At 35.9% G+C, this 27,494-nt stretch overlaps 2 protein-coding genes across 28 annotated transcripts in view; one reads left to right on the top strand and one right to left on the bottom strand.

Moving 5' to 3' along the window:
• ANGPTL1 (angiopoietin like 1) overlaps positions 1 to 23,383 on the top strand; it is an 80,974-nt gene extending 57,591 nt beyond the window's left edge. For 17 of the 20 annotated variants that reach the window (XM_055582790.1, XM_055582770.1, XM_055582788.1 and 14 more), the window contains 4 exons: positions 4,469 to 5,314; positions 19,751 to 19,944; positions 21,095 to 21,365; positions 22,696 to 23,383. In XM_055582790.1, coding sequence (XP_055438765.1) covers positions 4,492 to 5,314; positions 19,751 to 19,944; positions 21,095 to 21,365; positions 22,696 to 22,883 — 1,476 coding nt within the window. In that variant the 5' untranslated portion in view covers positions 4,469 to 4,491 and the 3' untranslated portion in view covers positions 22,884 to 23,383. Of the gene's footprint in view, positions 1 to 4,096; positions 4,148 to 4,468; positions 5,315 to 19,750; positions 19,945 to 21,094; positions 21,366 to 22,695 lie in introns of all 20 variants that reach the window. The other 3 variants (XM_055582791.1, XM_055582789.1, XM_055582771.1) reach the window with 2 other exon arrangements.
• RALGPS2 (Ral GEF with PH domain and SH3 binding motif 2) overlaps positions 1 to 27,494 on the bottom strand; it is a 166,426-nt gene that overhangs the window by 43,042 nt on the left and 95,890 nt on the right. The gene's annotated exons all lie outside the window — the stretch shown is intronic.

Here is a 27,494-nt window from a genome sequence, read left to right as displayed (position 1 = left end):
ATAACCTAGTATTTAGTAATCCTAAATGTAAGAGTTTTAAAATAAGTCTATGGTATTTCTTGCTAAAACTCAAACTTTTAAGTAGTTTCTAAGTTTACATGTAACAGTACTTTAACTTGGGTAACAAAAATTATAACTGCTACAACCGGAATTATGTGACAAACCAAAGCGATGGATACATTAAGAAGTCCTAAAATCTTACAGAGTATAGTTAAGAAGAAATACAATGTGACAGAAGTACTGCTTAAGTTGTCAGCATTAACAATAGAAAGTAAGAACCCAGAAGATACAATTACTTAAATACATAATTAAAAGACCAAAAGTATGTAATATTTTTAGACAAATACAATTTTGGTCAACGAACACAATTCTTTAAATATTCTATCCAGGAGCTTTGTTTAATTGTGTTACTAGACTAAAAATAAAATTAGTAGTTACCAACAATGAGCTTTAAAACCAAAGACACTTAAGTTTGCTATGATTTGGGGGTTCTCTGTCCTTTTAAAAAATCAAAGAAATTCAAGGTAAGAATCTTCAACAAGCAAAAAAAACGGTAAAGCTAAGTAAGATTTCCTCAACTTTACTTTCATGTCCTTTTCTTAAAGATTCAAAACTCTAAATACTGGGACAATCTCTGTTAAACATATTTTATAAGAAATTCTGATAAAATTTCCAAGAAATACTGAATCAGAAATATGTCATCTCTTTCTTTTCTGTTGTTGCTGCTATGGAAAGTACAGGACTTCAATTAAACCTTGGTTCTTACGGAAGCCTTAAGCAAGCATTTAATCTGAAACCCAGATAACTATTTATCCCTTTCTTAAACATCTCCAGGAGATGAAATCGTTCTTGTGTCTCTTCCCAGAACATAATTCACAATCTAGAAGTTCTTTATCTACAGTATCTTCAGTGCTTCATAAATTTAATTTCATTGCCTCATGCTGTTTTCGTGCATGACACTGCCAGTTAAATGCCTCTATGCGTTTACCATCTGAAAGGAAGTCAAATCTTTGCTTTCATTTCTTCTCCCTACTAACTGGCAATGTAGCAACTATGAAGAGAAATAGTACCAATAAAATCAACTCAAAGCATGGAAGGCTTTTTTCCCCCCCTAAAAACAACCAAGCAGACATAGATTTAAACTTAAGTATACTGTAACTAATTTACAACATTCTCGTGGGGCCTAGGAAAATTTTAACATATACCGAAAGGTTTTATGAGGTAACACAGATTTATGGATCTTTCACTTTTAAAACTGAACATATGTGGGAAAATATTAAATGAGAGAATGTTTTCATAAAAGGTAACAGTAAATGTATTCTAAAAATTCATTCTTTACTCATGACGTAGCTAGTCTACTAAAGAAATGTGGCTCCTTACTCAGCTTTAGGTGACAATGAAATCATGACTTTTGTAAAGGATAAGGAAATTATATATATATATATATTTTTTAAAATAAACTTTTTGTTGTCCCCTTTAAATGTTAATCCTAGGTCAGATTCTCTTATCGTAGGTGGTGATTCACCATATGATTTAATTGTACAGGAACCCACAAAGAGCCAAGGCAGAATACAGCAAAAGGAAGCTATGGCTATTTTAATTTAGATTTGTATTTTCACATTTTTGTTCTTCCATAACAACACTGATACAAAGTTCCAACAGAGTTGGATTATATGCTTCTCAATTCTACACAAATCTGTGTCTGATCTTCAATCAGAACACTGCTCAGAAAAGTCTACATGTTTTGAAGTTTCATGGTACTTTCTGAATTTTCCTTGTTTTGGTAGCTTTTTTCATAGTAGATTACTTAGATAAAATAATTTTCTATGATCTAAGAGTTTCCATTCCATTATTGAAATGAAAGAAATGAGTGCATCTGAACAAGGGCTGCATTAACTACAGGAGAAACGCTGTACGTTTACCCAGGAGGCTGATGGCTTCTATTTTACTGTCTGCAGTTTTAAAAATAAACCATATCTAAATCCCATGAATCTGCAAGTATAACAAGAAACATTTTACTGGTTTTTGGTACAGGTAACTCCAATATAGTACCTAAAGTCCTTTTTAAATAAAATAAATGACACTTGGTCTAAATTTTCAACTGATGTCAGAAGGCAAAGGATGAAAACAAAAAATGAAAAGTACTCATCCAAGTGTGCTTCCGGCTATCTGTCAGCAAACAGAAGGCCTTGGACACAGATACAGAATATTATTATGCTCATCCCTCCTATCTTACATTAATAAAGGAAAAAGAATTCCCTGCACTCCATCCATTCTTTGCTTTATTTTCATTATCACTCCAGTTGGCAAACCTTACTCATTTGAAAACACTGAAGTAGACATGGTTTTAGGAAGTAGTAGTCATCTTTATGAGGGAAGCCTGTTATAAAGGGGAAGCCCATCTTTATGATTGTAGTTGAAGAGTCCATATTTTATTGATACAACCTTTAATTTTAGGAGGATTCATAATCAAGTCAGACATGTTACTATCAACTGATAGAATACATATGGAGGGAAAGGAATGGCAGCAGAAAAGCTTGGGATATAAAACTGATCCACAAGTACTCATGCATAATTAAGTAAGCGGTCAATGTAAAGGGATACAAACCAGGAAGAGACCGTGAAAGACAAGGAACACAAAGTTAAGATTCCTCTGCAGTTATGACCTGACTAGGATAAAAGTCACAGGTCTAGAGAGGTAAGAGTAGAAGATCTGAATCCCATCTGAGTGTTTCAGCTTCTCCAGGCTTATTCTCTGCAAAATGGTGTATGTTTACATCCCAGTGCTGCTGTGAATGCAAACAGTTAATATGAGTTAAGCACTACATAAATATAAAGGATTGTTGTAGTGTTGGTGATAGAAAAAAGGACAGAATATGTTGCCATATGATACAGTTGTTAATGAAAAACACGAACCCTGGAGTCTTCTGCTTGGGTTCAAATTCTGGCTCCATGTCTTAGAAAGCAGTGTGACTCTGGGTGAGGTACTGATACTTAACATCTGGATGCCAGGTGTTTTCATTTGAAAATGAGGATAGTAATAATCTACCTCAGAGGGCTGTGGTAAAATCCTTTAATGCATGTAAAAGGCTTAAACAATGCCTGGCACGCCCAATAAAAACGACCCACTGTTACTGCTGCATCGGTGTTTATTAGTAGCATCATAAATGATTTGGGACCTGGCTTCCCAAATCAAAAAACAACTGGGTGGAAAATGGGATAGAAAAGTTCTTGGTATATCCACTGCCATCCTTCAAAAACAGCACACAAGAAGTTTATAAGAGAGGAAGGTGGGCTATCCTGCAGCACGGTGGGCTGGACTGATGACAGGATGACACATCCTACTCATTCTCACCGCTACTGCTCTGCAGGGAGGTAATGAAAGAGAAAGGAAGCACTTTTGCTTCCTGGAACTAGTTTTATTGTTTTCTAGAGTGTTTCCATCGATTATACCATAAAAAAATAAGCATTTATCTTTCAGAGCAGAAGTGCAACATTCCAAGCACACATTTTAGCCTATGTGCTACTGCTAGAAACACTGACTAAAGAGCCAGGGAACCTGGATTCTAGACCTGGCTCTGATATTACCTACTTGTGTGGCCTTGGCCTTCAACATGCCCATGGGAGCAGAGAAGTCTTAGATGATGAGACGGTTGTTAAACAGGCACTTTTCACTGATCAGATTCAACTACAGTTGAGTTTCTTTCCTTGGTAATAGTTATAAAAAGTTATTAATATTTTACAAAAATGCAGTTCAGTAGAAGTTCTGTTAGAAGAATGAACCTGCTGAATCATATATAAACTTAGAGCATATATAGGATTATGATTTAGGAAACATGATTACCCACAGTGAGCATGCTATCATTCTTAAACTTGTCACCAATACCAAAAGGACATACATGAAACAAGCAAAAACTACTATGCTAAAACTTTCTGGTTTTACATTTTGTCTAAAAATGTTTCTTTAATTTGACAGATAAAACAGATACTTATTAGAGAAGGTCAAATTAATTCAAAATATACAATATAAAGAAAAAACACTGACCAGCAACTTTCACACTAGTTAGAGAAGAATGTTGTAATTAATTTTTTACAGGCATTATGTACCGTTTTCCGAGCCTTAAGACAACAAGTGAGCTTTTTAAAGGTAAGAGAAGTGTCTTACTAGGGTCTCAAAAGCCCCAAGAGCATCTAAACATATGCCTCAACACAGGGGCACCAAGATCTGCTCACTGAGCTGGGGAACAAAATGCATTACCATAAGATGGTAGTTGGAAAGCTCTTCTCTGAAACCTAATTTTTAAACAAATAGGAAGGCACTTACTATGGAATTTAAAAATTAATAACTTTAATTCCAATAGATATTCAGTTTTTCCCTTACTTTTTTAGATTACTGGCTTAAAAAGTAGATTAATATTAATTATTTTCTACTTCTTCCCTTCATTGGTTTGCTTTTTCTTTTTTAAAGATAGCATACAACCTCATTTCAAAATGAAGGCTTTTATGTGGACCCTAAGTGTGCTATTCTTCCTACTAATGGGCATTGGACATGGCAGAGGAGGACAGTTCAAAATTAAAAAAATAACCCAGAGGAGATACCCTCGCGCCACAGATGGTAAAGAGGACGCAAAGAAATGTTCATACACATTTCTGGTACCTGAACAAAAAATAACAGGGCCAATATGTGTCAATACCAAAGGGCAAGATGCAGGTACCATTAAAGACATGATCACCAGGATGGATCTTGAGAACCTAAAGGATGTGCTCTCCAAGCAGAAGCGGGAGATAGACGTCCTGCAGTTGGTGGTGGATGTGGATGGAAACATTGTCAATGAGGTAAAGCTGCTGAGGAAAGAAAGCCGTAACATGAACTCCCGTGTCACTCAGCTCTATATGCAACTGCTGCATGAGATTATCCGAAAGAGGGATAATTCACTTGAACTTTCCCAGTTGGAAAATAAAATCCTCAATGTCACCACAGAAATGTTGAAGATGGCCACAAGGTACAGGGAACTGGAGGTGAAATACGCTTCCTTGACTGATCTGGTCAATAACCAGTCTGTGATGATCACTTTGCTGGAAGAACAGTGCTTGAGGATATTTTCTCGACAGGACCCCCATGTGTCTCCTCCTCTCGTCCAGGTCGTGCCACAGCACATCCCTAACACTCATCAGTACACTCCTGGTCTGCTGGGAGGCAACGAGATACAGAGGGATCCAGGCTATCCCAGAGATTTAATGCCGCCACCGGATCTGGTAACTTCTCCCACCAAAAGCCCTCTCAAGATACCACCGGTAACTTTCATCAATGAAGGTGAGTTACCTCTTACTGCTAAAAATGGAAGTACGAGGTCATTATGCTTTATGATTTATGAAATAATGCTCGTAATACATGCCTATCCTTCATTTTGGTGATGTAATTTTACATGAATATTAAATTTTCTGATTTCGTTTTCTATTAACCTGAAATTGTTCTTAAATACATCTCTCAGTCTTAACAATTTCTAGAAACAGTATACTTTGTGGGAAAAGAAGTCATTCATCCAAATTCTTATAATCTAAATTATTTGCACTGAGACAGGAATGAGTCCACAATCCACTTCTAACCTCTATGCCATCCCACCCGTCTCCAGCTAGGTCCTCACATTTGCTAAACATCCCTTTCATTTACCTCTTGCCGTTCTTCCCATCATTATCTTCCTCAGAAGGAACGTGTAACAATTAGTTCTCACTCTCCTAAAGTTACCCTGGTGGCTCAGAGGTAAAGAACACACCTGTCAATACAGGAGAAGTGGGTTCAATCTTTGGATCAGGAAGATCCTCTGGAGAAGGCAATGACAACCCACTCTAGTATTCTTGCTTGGGAAATCCCATGGACAGAGAAGCCTGGCAGGCTACCGTCTACGGGATCGCCAAGTGTCAGACACGACCTAGCGACTAAACAACAACGGTAGCTCCCGAAGCTTAGAATTAACCTCCTCCTAGCTCCACTCTCAGCACATGCACCACCTTCTGCTGCTGTGCTGAGATACTTAGTCCTAGGTTCCTTGTGGTTTCCTGTCTTGAAAACATTTGCATAAAACCCAGGCCTCTTGCTATCAGTCTCAAGAAGAAGAAAAGGTACGCTGTGCTTAGTCACTCAGCTTAGTCCAGTTCTTTGTGACTCCATGGACTGTAGCCCGCCAGGCTTCTCTGTCCATGAGGGTTCTCCAGGCAAGAATACTGGAGTGGGTTGCTCTGCCCTCCTCCAGGGGATCTTCCCAACCCAGGGATCGAACCCAGGTTTCCTGCATTGCAGCAGGATTCCTTACTATCTGAGCCACCAGGGAAGCCCATGAAAAGGTATCCACCTCACCTATTTTTCAAAGCTAAAATACCCTGTAACCATGTAAATATAAATAAGTCTTCAATCCACAAAAATCCTGAGGATTGATCCTAGTCTCTACCTCTAATTTCATCCCTTCCTCCTTTCATTCATTATCAGTCACTGATCAAGGTGTCTGCCACAAAAAGATGAGTAAGTCATCTTTGTTTCAGTCTAGTAAGCTCACTGCTAACTTTCTGAATACATTTATTTTACTCATACATCCAATTTCTCATAAGCTATAGTCTCCTGAATTTTTTACAAATTGATTTGTTTTCTTAAAGGGAAAGACCCAAAGGCCCAAAAGTTATAAAAAAAAAAAGAAAGAAAGAAAGAAAAAAATTAATTGTAGTTTATTCACTTATTGAAAAGGGAGGACAAAAGACTGCATGTAGACTAAGAAATAATTTAAAGAAAAAAAAAGAAAAAAGACAAAAGACTGAAAGTATGTACATTGCAAAGTGCTCGTGTCTTTCTGTAGCAGGGGACATTACTGACCATTCACACATCTCTGCTTTCTTGGGTATCCAGATGATAATACTCTAACTCTTCCTACTTCTCTAGGTCCTTCACTGGCATCTTCTTCCTTCTCCTATGACTTAAAGGCTTTCTCGAAGGTGTTCTGTTTTATTAGTGGTCTCACACTCCCTCAAGACTACAAGCTTCACCACTGCTCAGATAACTCCGGCATGGAGCTCGCCCTCCTGATTCTAACCAAACCTGGATGTTTGCACCTGGATATTCGATCATTACCTCACATGCTGCTGCTTCCTCTACTGAAATGCCTTCTTTCAGCTTATCTGTCAACCTGGCAGATTTCAAGGCTTAGCTAAAATAGTGTCTTAACTGTTATACCTACTCAGATTCAAACAAATGTATCTAGAAGGCTCCCTCCCCAAACTGCTGACAATGCCTTGAACATGTTTTTTTCCATTACATTACACTGAAGTTATTTGTCTGCATGTCTGTCTCCCCGTTAGACTGAACATTTCCGGAAGAAAGTGAACTGTCTTTTCATTTTTCTATCTCAAGCATCTAGCCAGGATTAGGTGTGGCTGTTGTATTCCGCATATTGTAAGCACTACAATACATACTTGAGGAATGAATACGTAAATTAGTAACTAAACCCTAAAACAATCTTTCCCCCGAACTAGCATTTGCTTTAAGAAATAAGTCAATTATTATTGTAAAAACAATAATAACTGAAGAAAATCTAGAAAATACTAACAAACTTTTAAAAATGCTTCTGGAATATCCAAATACTCAGAAGTAAACTACAGTAAGTAGTTTACTTTTGAGGAACTACTTTATAGTTACTAGTAGTAATAGGAGTGTACATTAGAACATAAGATGCCCTTAGTACATTTATCTTTTAAGAAATTAAAGAAATTTTGGAGCTCTGGTCAGAAGCTAGAGATGAGAACCTATTTATATGGGCTTCCTTGGTGGCTCAGATGGTAAAGCGTGTGTCTGCAGTGCGGGAGACCTGGGTTCAATCCCTGGGTTGGGAAGATCCCCTGGAGAAAGAAATGGCAGCCCACTCCAGTAGTCTTGCCTGGAAAACCCCATGGACAGAGGAGCCTGGTAGGCTACAGTCCATGGGGTCATTGAGAGTCGGACACGACTGAGTGACTTCACTTTTCACTTTCACTTTCTGAAAACACTTTGGTAATAATCTTCAGGTCTTTCTTGCCCGCTCCCCCCATAAACTTTAAAAATTAACCTTGTTCTTTTTTCCCCTCTATAATTATACTCTTCAGTTCAGTTCAGATCAGTCGCTCAGTCATGTCTGACTCTTTGCAACGCCATGAATTGCAGCACACCAGCCCTCCCTGTCCATCACCAACTCCAGGAGTTTACCCAAACTCATGTCCATCGAGTTGGTGATGCCATCCAGCCATCTCATCCTCTGTCATCCCCTTCTCCTCCTGCCCCCAATCCCTTCCTGCATCAGGGTCTTTTCCAATGAGTCAACTCTTCGCATGAGGTGGCCAAAGTATTGGAGTTTCAGCTTCAGCATCAGTCCTTCCAACAAACACCCAGGACTGATCTCCTTTAGAATGGACTGGTTGGATCTCCTTGCAGTCCAAGGGACTCTCAAGGGTCTTCTCCAACACCACAGTTCAAAAGGATCAATTCCTCGGTGCTCAGCTTTCTTCACAGTCCAACTCTCACATCCATACATGACCACTGGAAAAACCATAGCTTTGACTAGATCGACCTTTGTTGGCAAAGTAATGTCTCTGTTTTTGAATGTGCTATCTAGGTTGGTCATAACTTTCCTTCCAAGGAGTAAGCGTCTTTTAATTTCATGGATGCAGTCACCATCTGCAGTGATTTTGGAGCCCAGAAAAATAAAGTCTGACACTGTTTCCACTGTTTCCCCACCTATTTCCCATGAAGTGATGGGACCAGATGCCATGATCTTCCTTTTCTGAATGTTGAGCTTTAAGCCAACTTTTTCCCTCTCCTCTTTCACTTTCATCAAGAGGCTTTCCAGTTCCTCTTCACTTTCTGCCATAAGGGTGGTGTCATCTGCATATCTGAGGTTATTGATATTTCTGCATATCTGAGGTTATTGATATTTCTCCTGGCAATCTTGATTCCAGCTTATGCTTCTTCCAGCCCAGCGTTTCTCATGATGTACTCTGCATATAAGTTAAATAAGCAGGGTGACAATATACAGCCTTGATGTACTCCTTTTCCTATTTGGAACCAGTCTGTTGTTCCATGTCCAGTTTTAACTGTTGTTTCCTGACCTGCATATAGGTTTCTCAAGAGGTCAGGTGGTCTGGTATTCCCATCTCTTTCAGAATTTTCCACAGTTTACTGTGATCCACACAGTCAAAGGCTTTGGCATAGTCAATAAAGCAGAAATAGATGTTTTTCTGGAACTCTCTTGCTTTTTCCATGATCCAGCGGATGTTGGCAATTTGATCTCTGGCTCCTCTGCCTTTTCAAAAACCAGCTCTAACACCTGGAAGTTCACGGTTCACGTATTGCTGAAGCCTGGTTTGGAGAATTTTGAACATTATTTTACTAGCATGTGAGATGAGTGCAATTGTGCGGTAGTTTGAGCATTCTTTGGCATTGCCTTTCTTTGGGATTGGAATGAAAACTGACCTTTTCCAGTCCTGTGGCCACTGCTAAGTTTTCCAAATTTGCTGGCATATTGAGTGCAGCACTTTCACAGCATCATCTTTCAGGATTTGAAATAGCTCCACTGGAATTCCATCACCTCCACTAGCTTTGTTTGTAATGATGCTTTCTAAGGCCCACTTGACTTCACATTCTAGGATGTCTGGCTCTAGGTGAGTGATCACACTATCGTGATTATCTGGGTCATGAAGATCTTTTTTGTACAGTTCTTCTGTGTATTCTTGCCACCTCTTCTTAATATCTTCTGCTTCTGTTAGGTCCATACCATTTTTGTCCTTAAAATTATACTCTTGGGACATAAATTTCTGTAAATGAAACTAACAGGTAAATGGATTCTGACTTCTCTATTTTGGTGTATTTTACCACCCATTTCAGAATCTGTTTGGCTCATCTTTGACTCTTCCCTCCTGTCCCATGCATGGAGTCAACTGAGTTGTATCTGTGCTGCTTTTCAGTCTTTCATGGATGTGTCCCTCATTTCTGTTCAGAACCGGAACTCTAACTTACATCCACATTATCTGTGAAAGCAGAGAGTGAACAAAAACGTCCTGGATTACTAGCTGGGTGACCTTAGCTGGGTGGAAGGGGTTGCTCTGTGTCTCAGTTTCCTCATCTGTAAAGTGGGGATAATAACAGTATTTACCACATGTGAGCAGCCATTAGAACCGTGGACCTGGCACTCAAACATTATTCTTACTGAGAATTATACAACAGCTTGCCAACTGATCTCTTTAACTCCATTTTCTCTTTCCACCAAAATATATTCTACACTGCCAACAGATCTGCCTCAAATTTCCATCCTGATCACATCACACGCCTGCCCAGCAGGTCCTTACTACAAACAGAAAACATCCAGTTTGCTTAGCCTGGGGAAGATTAATATCCTCCTCAAAAGAATCAACCCCACTTCTTTAGCTTTCCTTCTATTGATTTCTTTCACAAAAACCATCTGCTTCAATAAAATAAATCAACTCATTGTCTTCTAAATATTTTCCATGCATTCTCCCTAATTCAAATTGTAAGGCTCAGACTACAACATTATACAATACAAAAGTGAGTCCTCCTTGAAGCCTCTTTGAGAGCCTCTTTGACTTCCCCAGGCTTGAAGTGATTGTTCCTACATGAATGTCTCTACACTCTATAACAAAGACATGATATTTCTTATATTCACTGCTGAATTATCAGGTATCTTCACATGTACACACAGTAAACTTATGTATGCACACCTACATAAAATGCCTTCAGTCTATAGTGTAAGCTCCTTCATGGTAGGTGGATATTGTGTCCTTTGCAGATGCTAAATAAATGCTGATTAACTTGATGTTATATTTTTATGCTATGCTATGCTAAGTCACTTCAGTCGTGTCCAACTCTGTGTGACCCCATAGACAGCAGCCGATCAGGCTTCCCTGTCCCTGGGATTCTCCAGGCAAGAACACTGGAGTGGGTTGCCATTTCCTTCTCCAATGCATGAAAGTGAAAAGAGAAAGTGAAGTCGCTCAGTCATGTCCGACTCTTAGCGACCCCATGGACTGCAGCCTACCAGGCTCCTCCGTCCATGGGATTTTCCTGGCAAGAGTACTGGAGTGGGGTGCCACTGCCTATAGAGCGTCTTAAAACTGTCATTCCAAAGACCTTCATGAAAGTACTTTAACACACTCTACTGCAGTCATTCATTTTATGTTGTAACTGTCAGAAACAAGAGGCTAGTGAACCAGTAAATTGGGCAAATGATGATCATTATTAAGATCTCCATGCCCTCTGATTTTCAAGGGAATGATGTGGATGGAATGATCACCTGGATATATAAAGAAAGAAAAAACTTTTTATATTCTCTTAAAAATAGATGTCTTGTCTAAGCCTTTAATGTATATAATTTATCAGTAGTTTTTACATATAATTTATAAATAAACACAACTGAAGTGTGTGAATTTTTTTTAACTGATGGGATGTATAGTCACATAAATATGGGGATGACTGCAATGGAGTATCTTAATTTGATGGTTATCGCCAGTTCTGGAAGAAATGATAATTCACATATTCATACAATGACACACTAAGCATGCCTATGGGAAATGAGACACATCAGTTCTAGGTTTTACTAGACACTGAGCTGCAGTGCCAAAAAATCCAGTATTAGAGAGATAAATCTCATGCTAAGGATTTAGCATATCAAAGGTCCCATTAAACAGACTTGCTTTAAAAGAAATAATGGTGTATATATCCCAAATAAACCAATCCTTAATGTAAAAATGAAGCACGGGCATAACTTCTTCTGTTATTCATTATATATTTGTTGTTCTAAGCAAACATTAACTTTTTATTTTTTTCTGTAAATGTTGGTCTCTGAAACTCAAGGACATTAATTAGCTACAAGGGAAACTGCACAGAATTAAGGAAACTTGTTTTCTTTGTTATTGACCCTGGGTAAGTCACTTTGCCTGTCTGTTTTTCTCATTTGTACAAGTACTGGTGGGACTGGAAGACTCTAATACCTCTTTCTAGTTCTAGTATTCTGTGATTCTTATCAAATATAAACTACAACAAGCAACAACAGACTTGCTATTTATTCTTTATATATAATGTGCTAAAATCTTTGTTCATATTATTCCTATGTCAGACTGGAAAATATGTCAGCTGTTTGGGTACTTGAACAAAAAGGGCAAACATGGATGTCTATTGCTGAACTCACATATGCTCCTGGCACCAAGAATTTCATTATTACTGCCCTCTACATGTAGGTACATGGTCATTCTAAAGCCTTTAAATGAATAACGTGTATGTATATTTAAAAAGTGTCCTAGCCAATCACAGAAAGTCAAATACTATACAATTATTCTACATATATGTGAGGTACCTACAGTAAATTCATAGAGACAGAGAGTAGAATGGTGGCTGCCAGGGGCTGGGGGATGGGACAATGCAGAGTTGTTATTTAATGGGTACAGAGTTTTAGTTTTCCAAGAGGAAAAGAGCTATGGAGATTAACTGTATAGTAATGAAAATGTACTAATGCCACTGAACTGTATACTTAAAGATGGTTAAGCTGGTACATTTTATGTTATATATATCTTACCAGCATTTTTAAAAAGGTATCTTAATGACAGGCAATTTTATATTTTCATTTAAGATGGTTATAAGAAAAGTGCACCTCAGGAGAATAAACTTACTATGAGCTTATGGCAAATAACAGAATATTTTTGTTCGTTTACAATAAATAATCCCCAAAAAATTACTTTCCCTCTATCTGAAAAACAAAATGTTTGGGAATGTAACTATACATTTGGCAGACTGCTATCAAAAAATTCTTAACTGGTAATGTTGTTCATTGGCGATAGTCTTTAATAAAAGAAAACACTTTCCATTTACAGATGGCATATTTATAAGTTCATTCCTTGTAGGTAAATGAAGTTGAGAAAGTTCCTTCATAGTATGTTAGAGAATAGACCTGCATACCAGGAAATCTGGATTCTGGCAAGGCTCTTCTGAGGCTCAGTTGCTTCTTTTGTAAGAGCTTGTTGTGATGATTAAATGAGGTGATACAAATGAAAATAAGCTTTGTGTATGCTCTGACCATCCTTGTCGTATTTTTTTGGAGTGTACTTTCCAATATATGCCTTGCCATGTATAGGAATATAAAAGGCAATCTAATAAAGTTAAGTTTGAAAAACAGTCATTAGAAACTAAAAACATGCTTTTTAGTGAGTAATAAGCTAATTTTCAATTTAATTATTTATAATGCTTCCCATTAGTAAATTTTAAAAACGCAGCTGGTTTCAGTGGAATACTTATATTAACATTTAAACCAACAAAAACTAAATTAACGAGGACGACTAGTTGAGCAAAGGGGCTGAAGTATGCTTCTATTAACCAGTTATGAAAAACAATTGGTATATTCTTCAGTTCAGTTCAGTTCAGTTCAGTCGCTCAGTTGTGTCCGACTCTTTGTGACCCCATGAATCACAGCACGCCAGGCCTCCCTGTCCATCACCAACTCCTGGAGTTCACTCAGACTCACGTCCATTGAATCAGTGATGCCATCCAGCCATCTCATCCTCTGTCGTCCCCTTTTCCTCCTGCCCCCAATCCCTGCCAGCATCAGAGTCTTTTCCAATGAGTCAACTCTTCGCATGAGGTGGCCAAAGTATTGGAGTGGCAGCTTTAGCATCATTCCTTCCAAAGAACACCCAGGACTGATCTCCTTTAGAATGGACTGGTTGGACCTCCTTGCAGTCCAAGGGACTCTCAAGAGTCTTCTCCAACACCACAGTTCAAAAGCATCAATTCTTTGGTGCTCAGGCTTTTTCACAGTCCAACTCTCACATCCATACATGACCACAGGAAAAACCACAGCCTTGACTAGACGGACCTTTGTTGGCAAAGTAATGTCTCTGCTTTTCAATACGCTATCTAGGTTGGTCATAACTTTCCTTCCAAGGAGTAAGCATCTTTTAATTTCATGGATGCAGTCACCATCTGCAGTGATTTTGGAGCCCAAAAAAATAAAGTCTGACACTGTTTCCACTGTTTCCCCATCTATTTCCCATGAAGTGATGGGACCGGATGCCATGTATATTCTTAAGTAACTTCAATATAAGAGCTCAGGTTGCTAACTGCATTTTAAGCTTATAGATTAATAAAGTAATTCATATTTTTACAAGAAAGAATCTATTATCACTTTAGAAGGCATTTGCCTCAAATTTCCCATTCCAGAAATGCTAAATATATTTATCTTATACTTAACTCAACCCAATTAAAAAATTTACCCCTCGAAAGATTTTACTTGCTGACCAGTTATCTGAAAGTTCTAAGTTGGTTATCCCTTTCGTCCTACTTCTTCTATCACAAAAAACACAGTACTGGGACAAAGTAAAGGAATTAATGAGAAATTCAACAACAAAAAGAAAAGGATTTACCTCTCAACTTAAGTAATTAAACAGTTTCTTTATAGAAAGAGGACAGGTATGTTAAATAAAGATGGTTTCCAGTAAAGGTGCTATTCAAAGTATGAAATCTTCTTCTCTTTTTCAACACACTGTTCTGTTCAAAACATGGGTTCTTCTTAAAAAAATACATGTTGTGAAATATGTGGCATGACTGGTCAGTAGTTTTCTTTCTTTCTTTTTTTTTTTTTTTTTAGTATTTTTCTATGATGAATCAGACCTATTAACTGGACTTTGTTAGTCTTATACAAATTTTAATCACCAAATAAAGTGAGGAAGAAAGAGACTGGCCCTTCAGAGTCAATGTACAGAATTCCATTTTTACGCTTTGAGAAGAATCCAGTTGCGTCATAGAAAACAACTATTTCAAGATTACTCAGTGCAAGTCACTGATGTAGAAAACGAACTTATGGTTAGCAGGAGGGAAAAGTGGGGGAGAGGGGTAAATTGGGAGATTGGGATTGACAGACACACACTACTATATATAAAATAGATAATAATAAGAATCTACTGTATGGCACAGGGAACTCTACTCAGTACTCTGTAATGACCTATATGGGAAAATAATCTAAAAAAAAAAAAAAAAAAGAATGGACATATATACAGTATAACTGATTTACTTTGCTGTATACCTGAAACTAACACAACACTAAATCAGCTATACTCCAATAAAAATTTTTAAGAGGTTGTAAGCAAAAGGCTGTAATAAAATTCCTATTTTGGAAGAAGGTACTCCTAGTCTATATCTGTAAACGGCTAATAACAAATTCCTGAATCATATCATAGATAAACAAATTAATTTCTGATACTACACAAACCAGCAAGTTAAACTGGGAAACTGGCGTCTCAAAAATAAAGCTGGTACTTCTTTACTAGTCATTTAAGAATGCCTGGGAAGCACTTTTTATGGTAAAGAGAAAGCAGTAAAACATTTAATATAAGAATGATCTATAATCTAATCGCATAGCAGAAAATAAATAAGATATGCAAGTACTAATGAGAAAATATTTCTGCCAAGATCAATAGTATACACTGGGCTAAGACAGGTTAATGGTTTATTTATAAAAATAAATATAAACAAACACTAAATTCTGATACTTATTAGCTTTACTGAGGAGCAAAAAAATAGCTGCAAATACTGCTAATTTTATCCACATGTCTCAGAAAAGAATTTCTACCACATTTCCTAAGCCTTTATATCAACCAAGTATAACAGGCATCCAAACTGCAAACATGAAGCTCACTACAAAAAAGTGGGTTGAAAATTAAAATTGAAGATAATTTTAAATTTGCATAAACTGAAATCTTATCAAATCAAAGCTGGATCTAGAAAACCCAGGAACTCCCCAATTTGCTTAAATATCTGAGGGCCTATTAAACAGCAGAAGAGAGATAAATGGTATTCTACAAATATTCTGTCAAGACTCAAAATGACGCTTATAAATGTTTTACAGAAATTCCAATAATCGAATGCAAGTCCAACTTGTGAATATATATAGTAAAATATAAAATGTAAACTGTCAAAATTATACTCAAATGAGTACAGAGCAAACATTTACAAAGATGACATTCACAGAAGAAGCACACTTATGAGATTTGTATGTATTGTAACAAAAACACTTCATGTGTGCATTAACTATAATACTGATACATAAGTTTTAAAAGCAGTTCTCCTCAGATATTCTTGACTGTTCTGAAAGTGACAACTTAGAAAAAATCTGGTTAATTTTGTAAACAACTATGACAACTGCATTCTCAGACTGAAGACATCAATTTCAACCCTGCAGCAGACCTCAAGAGCTCTAAGAGCCACCCTCCACCACAGACATCTCATGCTGAACTTCCAACTCTCCTGGTTCATCAAGCTCTCTTCTCTCCATGCCTCGGCAGATGGAGCCAACACCATGGTTTCCCCACAAGTCTGGGTTAGCTAGTTCTTAGCCAGGTTTCCTGCGTGCCCTGTGGCCGATCAGAGGACTCATCAGGATATAGTGGAGTCTTCTCTCCCCACTTCCCCCTGGACTCTGTGGCTGTTTCTCTATCCCTGGAGCCTAACACAGTCTCCAGCCTACTGCAGATGCAGAAAAGACAGAACCAAGGAAACCACTGTGGCTGCCAGGAATCGTTTAATTCAACAAATATTTGAGCACTGAAGTGAGTTAAGCTAGATACACAGTTAAACTGGATATAAAAACTAGAGCTCTCACCCACAAGTAAACAAATAAAACACGTTACCATGCATTGCACAGAATAATCTAAGACTGGATCTGGAAATCATACTTCATTTAAACTTCTCTACCCTTCTCTGACTTGACTTGCATGCTTCTGTAACATGAAGTAGCTCATACATGACTGGTTAAAAAAACAATGGTGAATAAGATCAGTGAAACAAAGTGGTCAAATTGGTTCACATGGGATTTTATCCAAGCATAGTAATGTTCTGTGCCACAAATAACTGCAGATGAACACAAAGTATGCTAACAGCTAACATTAACTGTTATTTTTAGTGCATGATTTTGCAGAACAAGAGGTTTTTCAGGAATACATTATTTTTCTACAATAGAAATGAGTGTACACTCAACTTTGAATAGCCACATTAAATCTTTTAATAAAACAAACATTTATTACACAAGCTACTTAAATTATTAAATAAATTACTACTATGTGTAAAGGTCAGCAACAAAGAAGAAAAGGGAACTAAGTTACTGATGATGACTATTTTATTAAGCACTGTGTTAAAGGCTATGAATACTTTGTAATTTAAATTCAATAACTGAGAAGGTAGATAGGTAAAAATAATTCACATTGCATTTAAATGGAATGTGATCTAATTTACAGCTAGTGTGAAAAGGAAAAACATTATTTTTAGAAGAGCCCTCCCTAGCTTAAGAAACCATTTATGAGCTTTCACAATCTAACCAATATCCTCACAACTATAAAAGCATAAATTCTTAACAAAAATTTAACAAATCAAGCTATATATAAAAACGATACTATAACATGACCAAGTTGAGGTTATCCCAGGAACGAAAGGTTGGTTTAACACTAAAAATACAATCAATAGAATTCATCATATTAACAAATAAAAAAAGAAAAACCATATCATCATGTCAGTAGATAAATAAAAAGCCTTGACAAAATCCTAAATCTTCATGGTAACAGCTCTCAACAAACTAGAAATAGAAGGGACAAGAATTTTTAAAGTAGTTATTACAGCTTAAAGGAAACTATGTCCATAATAAATGCACGACTGGAATCTCAGAAGAGAAATAAAAATGATAAAAAATAATCTAATTGAAGCTCTAGAACTAAGAAATTTAATACTTAAAATAAATATAACCCAAGAAAGGCAGCATTATGTATTTCCAGTTTCTATAAATTTTTAGTAGCAATCAGTAGTGCTTACAGTCATTATAATTTTTAAAAACCTGAAACAGAGAAATATCAATGAAACACAATAAAAATATGGACTAGAGAAATTGATCATCTCTTCTTTTTGCGTGTGGTTTTCAATTTCCCTGTATTTAAAATGTGAAAGCAACTTTGATTCATTTGCTTAACAAAAAACTGACAGTCTACTTAATAGTTCAAACACTGATGACATGAAGTCAGAAGAAAAACAAAAACAGTCTCCATCCTTAAGAATAATCTAGAGGGAAGAGTTTACAGTTTCTAAGAAACCCTTCTAATGATGTAGATGTGTAACTATTTATTTAATGAGATTAATTCTACCCCAATAAGGCCCCATAAGGGACCTTGTACATACTTGGCATCGTACAGAAAACACATTCCTCAAAATTTCAACAATCCTATTATCATTACAGTACAGATTTTCTTGTATGAATTTTACTTGACTAAACTCTCACACAATTTCTAAAAATTCTACATGTTAGAACTTAAAAATTTTTAGTAAAATATAAAATTTGACAACTGAAATTTCTATACTCATTTGGTTGTTCTTTAGGGTAACTTAGGGTTGATCTTTAGGGTAATTCTTATTTCTGAATCACTTAATATTTTGACATGCTTATTAAAAAATTCAAAGCATCAAAACACTGGAGAAGGGTGAAACTGAAGAATACTCAGTAAACTAGATGCTATCTTTCTTTAGATCAGAAATATGGAAATCACAAGTTCAAGAGTCAGATACTCTACAAACGATTTCACAAAATGTTCTGTCATTTTAAAATGGACTTATCAGTGGATTAAAACATAGGGAGTGAATTCATACAACTGTGAGATAACATGGGAACAATTGTAGCATAACAGTTCAGAGCATGGGTTCTGGGATTAGAAAAAAGTGGGCTTAAGTCTAGGGTTTAAAGACTAGTCAGTTAACTGTTTCATCTACAGAACATCTGTAAACTATCAGAAGGTTACTGTGTAGATTAAATAAGAAAATTACTGTTAGTCATATAAATTGATACAACACTTTAGAAAGGCATGTTGCCAACATTCCTGAAATGTATTCTTATGAACTGTTGTATGAGGGAAAAATTTAAAAGATTCCATAAGCTTGGGGGACTGGTTTATTTCAGGGCTTCTCAGTCTTTCATATGTGAATGTATACTGTGTTTCTGAAAGGGTAATATAATACTTAGCAGTTCTAAAACTTACTTGACCTTGGTATGCCATTTTCACTGAGTATCTCAAGGGACTAGCGTGATCCACTGAAATCAAATTTTGGTAACTATAAATCGGACCCCATGAAAAACTGTAAAACTGTTCACACACTTTTGATCTAGCAGATCAATCCTGCAAGATTTTCATACGTATGAAAAAATGAAGTCAAAAAGAAGACACTATGTATAGTGTTACTTATAATAGCAAAAATCAGATGAAACCTCAGTGTCTAATGGCAGAGGTAAGCATGATACATCAACATCAAAGACTGTGTCTTACAGTTACTGTAAGCGCTAGAATGGAGACTGTAGTCCCATGGAAACGTTTGTTGAAACAAAAAGAATATAATTTTCTATGAGTGTCAGAATTATAACAATACAAAAAATATATGTATTTGGACAAAGACTTGCAAGAACAGTAGAAAATCAAGTTAATGTTCCAGATAGTGGGACTCGGGGGAGGGTAATTCTTTTATTTAGATGCTTTTTTAAAAAAAATTTAGTTTCTTTAGCTTTTAGAGGTTTGTGTACACCATACATTAAAAACGGTATCTGTAAAGAAAGATACAATGGTAAGACTCTTGACTAAAAACTACTTTAATATGGCTCTTTTCCTATTAAGTTTCCTGGCAATCAAAGCCAAATCAAAATTTTAATTACAGGACCATACAAAGATTGTCAGCATGCAAAAGACGCTGGACATTCAGTCAGTGGGATTTATATGATCAAACCTGAAAAGAGCAATGGACCAATGCAATTATGGTGTGAGAACAGTTTGGATCCTGGGGGTTGGACTGTTATTCAGAAAAGAACAGATGGCTCTGTCAACTTCTTCAGAAACTGGGAAAATTATAAGGTAAATCAGTGATTCAGCCCTGGGGGGAAGAGGTAGAACAAAGTAGCTCTTGCAAGAATAGTCATTCTATGCAACAAATAAGATACACAGCTAAAAAATTGCTCTTCGTATGTTTTTCATTATTTGCATTTGTCCAAAAGACAATCCTCATCTTTGGTTTCAAGTCAAAATTAAGATGTAAAAAGGAAACTAAAGATGTACTTTAAAATGTTCCCTTTCAGTCTGGATGATTTACACATATATTTAATTCTTTGCAAAGACTGATCCTAATTTCATTTTCTAGGAAGACAACTGCTTTTTTGTTCATGACCACATCTGCACCCATTATCAAGTGTATTTAATTGGAGGTAAACAATCTTAGAAAAAAGGTCATGTTTTGGAAGTCCTATACTCTGTATTATTGCTTATAATAATGAGACATTAATATATCCATGTGAGAAATTGTATAAATTTCTAAACAAGTAACAAGTGAAAGAACACAAACTCTTTGAAAATACATTTAGCATTAAGATCAGGTTTATCAAACTTATATTCTGCTGCATACTTGCGATGGCAAATATTTATGGAAATAGGATAGTTAATTTGTTACTTTCTTCAAACATTAACCTACAATTTTTCAAAGGGACTTTGAAGATTACTATTTTATCATCTTACATTTACTAATTTTATTTTTAATAGAGCTAAAGAAGATAATTTGTTCTAAAACAGATACTACCATTTTTACTGAGTATCATAAAAAATGTTAGATGTATTATTTATTTGACTATGGTGGAGACAATACCTATATTACTTTTAGAACAAAAATTTGTTTCTTTGTATGAGTATGAAAGAAATCAGGAACGCTTTTCAAGGATCTGGGTAGTGTACTAGTTAATATTTTTAGTTTCTATGAATAATTTCAATTCTGCTTTTATCTTATTTGTAGACTTTGGAGTTAGTTGTGCAAATAAATGCTGACAAATTGAGAGAAAGCAAAACAAAACAAAGTGATTACGTGGGACTTCAGTAGAACAGGTGATCTACAAAAATGGAAGATTACATTAACACTTAAATGCTCAATATCTTTAAGCTATCAGGTGTTTAAAACATCTAGAAAATGCTTACTATCTCTACACTTATTCATGTATGCATGTTCTTTGTTTATTAACAGAAAGGATTTGGAAACATTGATGGAGAATATTGGCTTGGACTGGAAAATATCTATTTGCTTAGCAATCAAGATAATTATAAGTTATTGATTGAATTAGAAGACTGGAGTGACAAAAAAGTCTACGCAGAATATAGCAGTTTCCGCCTGGAACCGGAAAGTGAATTCTATAGACTGCGTCTGGGGACTTACCAGGGGAATGCTGGGGACTCCATGATGTGGCATAATGGTAAACAGTTCACCACTCTGGACAGAGATAAAGATATGTATGCAGGTGAGTGAGAAAAAACTGATGCATGTTCTTTGCAGGATCACCACTTTCTATGCACTAAACAGAACCCTGTTATCAAGTATATGCCACTGATGTCTTGTCAGAAAAGTTGTTTTGGACTCAGTCAAAGGGAATACAACCTGCTAAAAGGAACAGCTTTTTAGGAGCTCTTCTCTAAGGCAATCGCCAAGTGTGAACTCTGTGAACAAGGTCTTGCTGTTCTAACCTGATGGGGTGGGATGGGAAACAAAACATAGTCATCTGGAAATAAACTTGCAACTGCCTAAAACTGCTAACAAATCCCAATGGACACCTACCATGTGGTAGGCACTGTTGTAGGCTCTGAGGAACACGGCAGTGAACAAAGTTCCTGCCCTTTGGGAACGTACTTTCTGGAAGGAAACAAAATGATTTCTCAGGTGGTGGCAAGTGCTTCAGGAAAAGTAAAACTGAACAAGGAACAGGGAGGGTGCCATTTTCTGTGGGTTGGACAAAAAAGGTGACATTTAAACAAGGCCCTAAAGGGAGTGAAGGAAGTGAGTCATTTGGGTACATGGGGTAAAGGCACTTTTTGGTAAAGACGACTAGCAAGACGACTGCAGCAGGGGGTACAGGAACTGCAGAAAAGCTTTATTCAGAGGAGAAATACTCGCTTTAGAAAGACTCAATTAGGTCATCCACATAATGTAATTTTTAATTTAATTTTCACATACTTTTTGCCTTTTTAGCCTAGGTTTCTGGCTCTGATACAGAGATATCTCCTGAAAATTGATTTATTTTTACATTGAGCTCTATGGCAAGCAGCACACAGGTCTCTATTTCACTCCGGCAAAAGAGGAAAAAGGAAGACAGATTTGACCATAATATATGCCTTATTTACAGAAACTCATTTGATTTGTTAATAGTACTATTTTAGATATAGATTTCTTTGCTATTTTGAAAATCAATTTTATCCAACTTTACTCTCTTTAGCAACTCCATATCTTTTCCCCTCCCAATCTCTCCCATTTCTCTCTCTTACATACAAACACTACTTGCATTTTATTTACCCTGCCTCCCAGCAAAGAAAATCACTCACAACAACAAAAAAAAGCATGTGCTAATAAGCAAAGAGCAAAATAAAAAAGGCAATTCAAGTGATCTTTCAAGTAGTTGATACTCAAGCAACAGTAACAGGATAAATGAAAAAACACCACTGTGAAGATAAAGGTTAACTGAAATCAGTAAGAAAAACTCAAACTGTTCTCAAAGTAGAGTAGGTTTTTGATGGTTTACAGAGTACCACACTTAGAAGAAACTTTTACTCTGATGTCTGTATTTTTTTTCCTCAAAGGAAACTGCGCCCACTTCCATAAAGGAGGATGGTGGTACAATGCCTGTGCACACTCTAATCTCAATGGAGTCTGGTACAGAGGAGGCCATTACAGAAGCAAGTACCAAGATGGGATATTTTGGGCCGAATACCGAGGTGGCTCATACTCCTTGAGAGCAGTTCAGATGTTGATCAAGCCTATTGACTGAAGAGACGCAGTCTCCAATTTAAATGACACAGAACTCTAATTTTCAGTTCTTAAAAATGTAAATGTTACATGTGTATTATTTTGCACAATTCATTTCTACAGATATAGTTTTTTAAGTGAATTTTTACCATAACTATAAAAGGGGATTTATGAATATAGTTTCATCTTCCCTTAATATACTGTAGAAGATTATCTGCATCTATAATCCAAGTTATTTTAAAAATATTATTGACTGAATACAGGCAAAGTTTGTTTTCTAAAATGTAAATTATTTGTCACAACGTAAAACAAATTTTAGCTTTATTTTAAATCAAAATTCAATACATGTCAAGATCTTTAACAATTTATTTAAAGCCTTTATGAGAATGCTGTAACTTCCAATGGAAAAATAATTTTAAGATTTCAGCAACATCATAATTTTATTTATAAAAAATATAGACAGGAAATTAGAAAAAACTCTAGTTTTGCCAACAATTTGCATTGAATAAAAGTTATTTCAAATTGAGTTTATGCCTTTCACATGAAATGATTAAACTTGAATTCTTGACAATATATTTTATGTCAATTTCAGAATGAAGAAATCCACAAGATACATATTTTTTAAAAACAAAAATAATGTATACAGTATTTAAATGGCCAATTTATAGAAACAGAAATAGACAAATTAATTTTTCAATGTTACCTTCATATGATTTCATATGAATACCAAAATTTCCTAAAATCTACTTTATGTTTTTATATCAGTAAAACATTGATATTACAAATGTGCAGAATATTTGGTGAGTCAATGGTTTTACAGAACTGAATTACAACTCTAAGCTTATTTATTAATACTTTTCCCTCCCTGATTAACTGATCTCAACTGTTTAGAAAAAGTTTATCTGCTAGTCAAGTCAGAAAGTTTGGACAGCTTTACAAGCATTACTGCATACCGATGGGTGGGACTAAAACATCTTCAATGAGCTGTTAGATATTTTTCCAATACTGAGATTCAACAGTTTCAGGATGGAATCCACAGGGGTTTCACTAGTCCAAATGGCTAATTCCAGTGTGTGTGTCTTTAGCTCATCTTTGCAACTAACAACTTTACTACCAATCTTCTAGAATAATTATCTTCTAAAAATATGTTCTGCTTAGAGCAGATCTTCCCTTAACTCATTTGTGAACTAAAAATTTTAGAGGAATCTCTTGAGACTTTTGCTCAACCAGTCAGAACTGAAGATAATTATCTGCACAACTTTAATCCATCAACATCAAGTCCAGCGTTTCTGCTCTGCCACATCTCAAAACTTCTGGTGAAAGAAGGTAAGAGAACATCAAACGGATAGCAATGTTATTTTCTGCTTTATCTATGGTCATTTTGGAATGGTTTTCAAGTCCCTCTCCACCACCCCTAGAACCATAAAAATCCACTATAAAATTTGTGGGAGAAATTAGGCATCTAATCATTTTATCAAATCTTAATTGAATAAAACTTTACGAGGGCATTCCACTTATTTGCAGAACTACAGCATTTCACTCACACATCCAAAACCCTATTAAAGACAAGTCTCAGAGAATTTTCACAGAAAAGTAATATTATTAACACGGGAATCATGTGAAAGTCAACATACAAACTGGAAAACTGCTGAATGCTAACAGCACCTTGCCCATAGAGTCCATTGTACCCTCCTTTATAGAGAGGTGATACAGCTCTGCTCTAAAGTTCCTGGAAAGCTTAAGAATAACTTAGGCAACTGAGTTCCTCGAGATCAAGGAGTAGGAAGCAATATTATATGATGGCTAAGCATAGGTCCTAAAGGCAGAACTGCTTGGCTTTGTGGCTCAAATCTACTATGTACATGTGTTAGACTTAGATATTCCTGAGGTCAATTTATATATTCCTGCCTCAGTTTTCATATCTATAAAATGGAGATAACAACAGTACCTAGCTCATGTAGTTACTGTGAAAATCAAATGAGGTAATACATGTGGTAAAACATTTAGAATAATGCTTGATACTAGTAAGGACTCAGTAGACTTCAACTACCAGATTATTCTTGCTCATCTATATACTTTCTGCATTACCTATCATGTGGTGCCTTGCACAGAGTGAGTAACAAACGTGCTAAAAGAAACAATATCCAAATTTTCCAGCACAAAATTACACTGATCCACGATCTTCATGCGCAAACTTAATAGAGCTATGCCACCTGTTAACGGCAGATAGTAAAGAGCATTGGCCATAAGAAAAATTAAGAACAGCCATAGTTTAAAAAAAAAAAAAAAAAAAGGACTCCCCTGGTGGTCCAGTGGTTAGGACTCTACGCTTCCAATGCAGGGGGCTAGGGTTCGGACCCTGGTTGGGAAATTATGATCCCACATGCTGTGTGGCACAGCCAAAAAAATAAAAAAAGGAATAGCCATACGAAGAGATTTCAGCCTAACGAGAATCTTGTGAGTGATTAGGTTAAGTCACATGTATGGTAGGCAAGGTCTGATAGCTAGCTACTTTACAGGTTACTCGGGAATAAGATGTGGTCGCCTTACCTTCAGTAAGATTGAGCTATAAACTTGGAGCTGGTTTATAGACGGATTACTTATGTTTAGTTATTTTTAATAAATGAAATGAAGCTTATCCTAAAAATGACTTAGACTCTATCCTCCACTCAATGGGACATCGTCAATATCACGGAACCTTGACATCTCTAAAATTAAGTAGATACGAACTAATAAACTCATCCTCAGGCTCCAAGCCTGTGTGAGTGTAAAGATCAGATTTTCAGTTTAATGTTCACTTGACTCTATGAGTCAAGGAGTGCTAATTCTTTTGGCATTATATTTGTTAGGACTCCTACTGGTAATCATACAAGAAAACTGTAAAAGCTTCTACAACTATGAAAATGTTTCAAATTACCTGTAAATCTGTACTACTGTGATATGGTTTTTATATACTTGAATTAATCAATAGTAAGTTAAAGATGATTATATCCTAATGATTTTTTATTCTTTTAGTGTCTGAGAAAATAAGTAAGAAAAGAATGATTCTACTTAATGATGGCATGACCCCTCCTTAAAGAAGCCACCTAAAAATAAGCTCAGTTTTCAATTTTGTCAGTGGGGTCAATAGTTATTACATTGTAATTCTATAGATAGTTACAGGAAAGACTGAAAGATGAACTCAAAATTAAAACTAAAGACAGATTTCCAAAATATTAATATAATTACATAATGCTTTCTTGGAGCTATATATGAAATGGTTATAATGCATATCTTAAGAGCAAGTCAATTTAACCTCCCTTGTTCAGGTTTCTTCACTTACATGAATAATAATATCACTTATAAACTGTTGTAACAAATTAGAAAATTTATGTAAAGTGTACAATGTTGGGCATATGGGATTAAGTTGCAAATAAATGTTACTTAAGATTTTTATTATTATCCTCCTATTAAGGTTTGCTAAAATATTTACAAAACATATTACTGAAATATCAAGTTGGAAACACTGCTGGCAAAGCTGTTGGAACTGGGGGAATCTGATTCTGTTTATGATTAAAATGCAGATCTATATAACTTCTACACATAATATACATATATTTTAAAGATATAGGCCCTTCAAAAAAAAAAAAAAAAAAAACCAAAACGATGAAAATGGGAAAGCAATCAATATAACCCCATCCCTAGCCCTTTTATATCACAAGTCTCTGAATGGTCTAAAGTAAACTTCAGAAAATACACTATTAAAGAAAGTTAGAAGAATTTTAAATATATATATAAAAAAATGAGAGTAAAAAAGGATATAAATGAGGTAATGGAAAATGGGAATGTAATTTTGGCTAAAGAAAAAGCTAGGGCTAGCTGCCATTTGGTCAGAGCTCATTTCAGACCTCATTCTCAGGATTCAGAATAAAATGACGGAACATGCTTTATTGCTGTTTTAGACTTCACTATGTAATCCTAGTGAGAAGAATAAGGTAAAGTAATCCATGGTGTGTATTAGCTACAAATCAAAGAAAGGAAAAGGGAATAAAACTCTTAAAATATTAAAAGCCAATGACATTTTTTGACCATTAGGCATTTTTGAGATCAGTGCCAGAGACTTTTATACATTTAACCACGTAAAATTCTACCAAAGGGGCAGGGAAAACACCCTCATTAAAACTTTGGACTTTGTCAAAATATCTTTGTAGAAATGTGAAAAAAAAGCTACTGTTTTTGAAAATATTTGTACATAGATTAGCAAAAATTCCTAAAACTAATATAAAATTAAAGAACTATATTCTTCTAAGGGATCAAGATAGGTTGAAAACTCCAGAAACATTAAAGAGGATCAGATAAAATCTGAAGGTCCTCGCAAGTTTAGGCGTGCTTCAAACATTGCTGTGATGAGGGCACTGCTATCAAGGCCTGGTAATGTTATGCACCTCTTTCACAGCTTAGGAGGTAGGAGAGGTTATTCACAAGGTAATGACATCAACACAGTCCTCGGTATTAAAGAGATGTTAAGTTCCACAAAGGAAGGGTCAAAGTCCATTCTGATCACTGCTCTACATCTATCACCAAGAACAGCGCTAAGCAAACACTGGATAGCCAGCAGAACACTGGGAGTAGGTAGGGAGTTGTATACAAAAAA

The sequence above is a fragment of the Bubalus kerabau genome, chromosome 5 (genome assembly GCF_029407905.1).
Source record: "Bubalus kerabau isolate K-KA32 ecotype Philippines breed swamp buffalo chromosome 5, PCC_UOA_SB_1v2, whole genome shotgun sequence".
Taxonomy (NCBI): Eukaryota; Metazoa; Chordata; class Mammalia; order Artiodactyla; family Bovidae; genus Bubalus; species Bubalus kerabau.
This window is presented reverse-complemented; position numbering and strand designations above follow the sequence as displayed.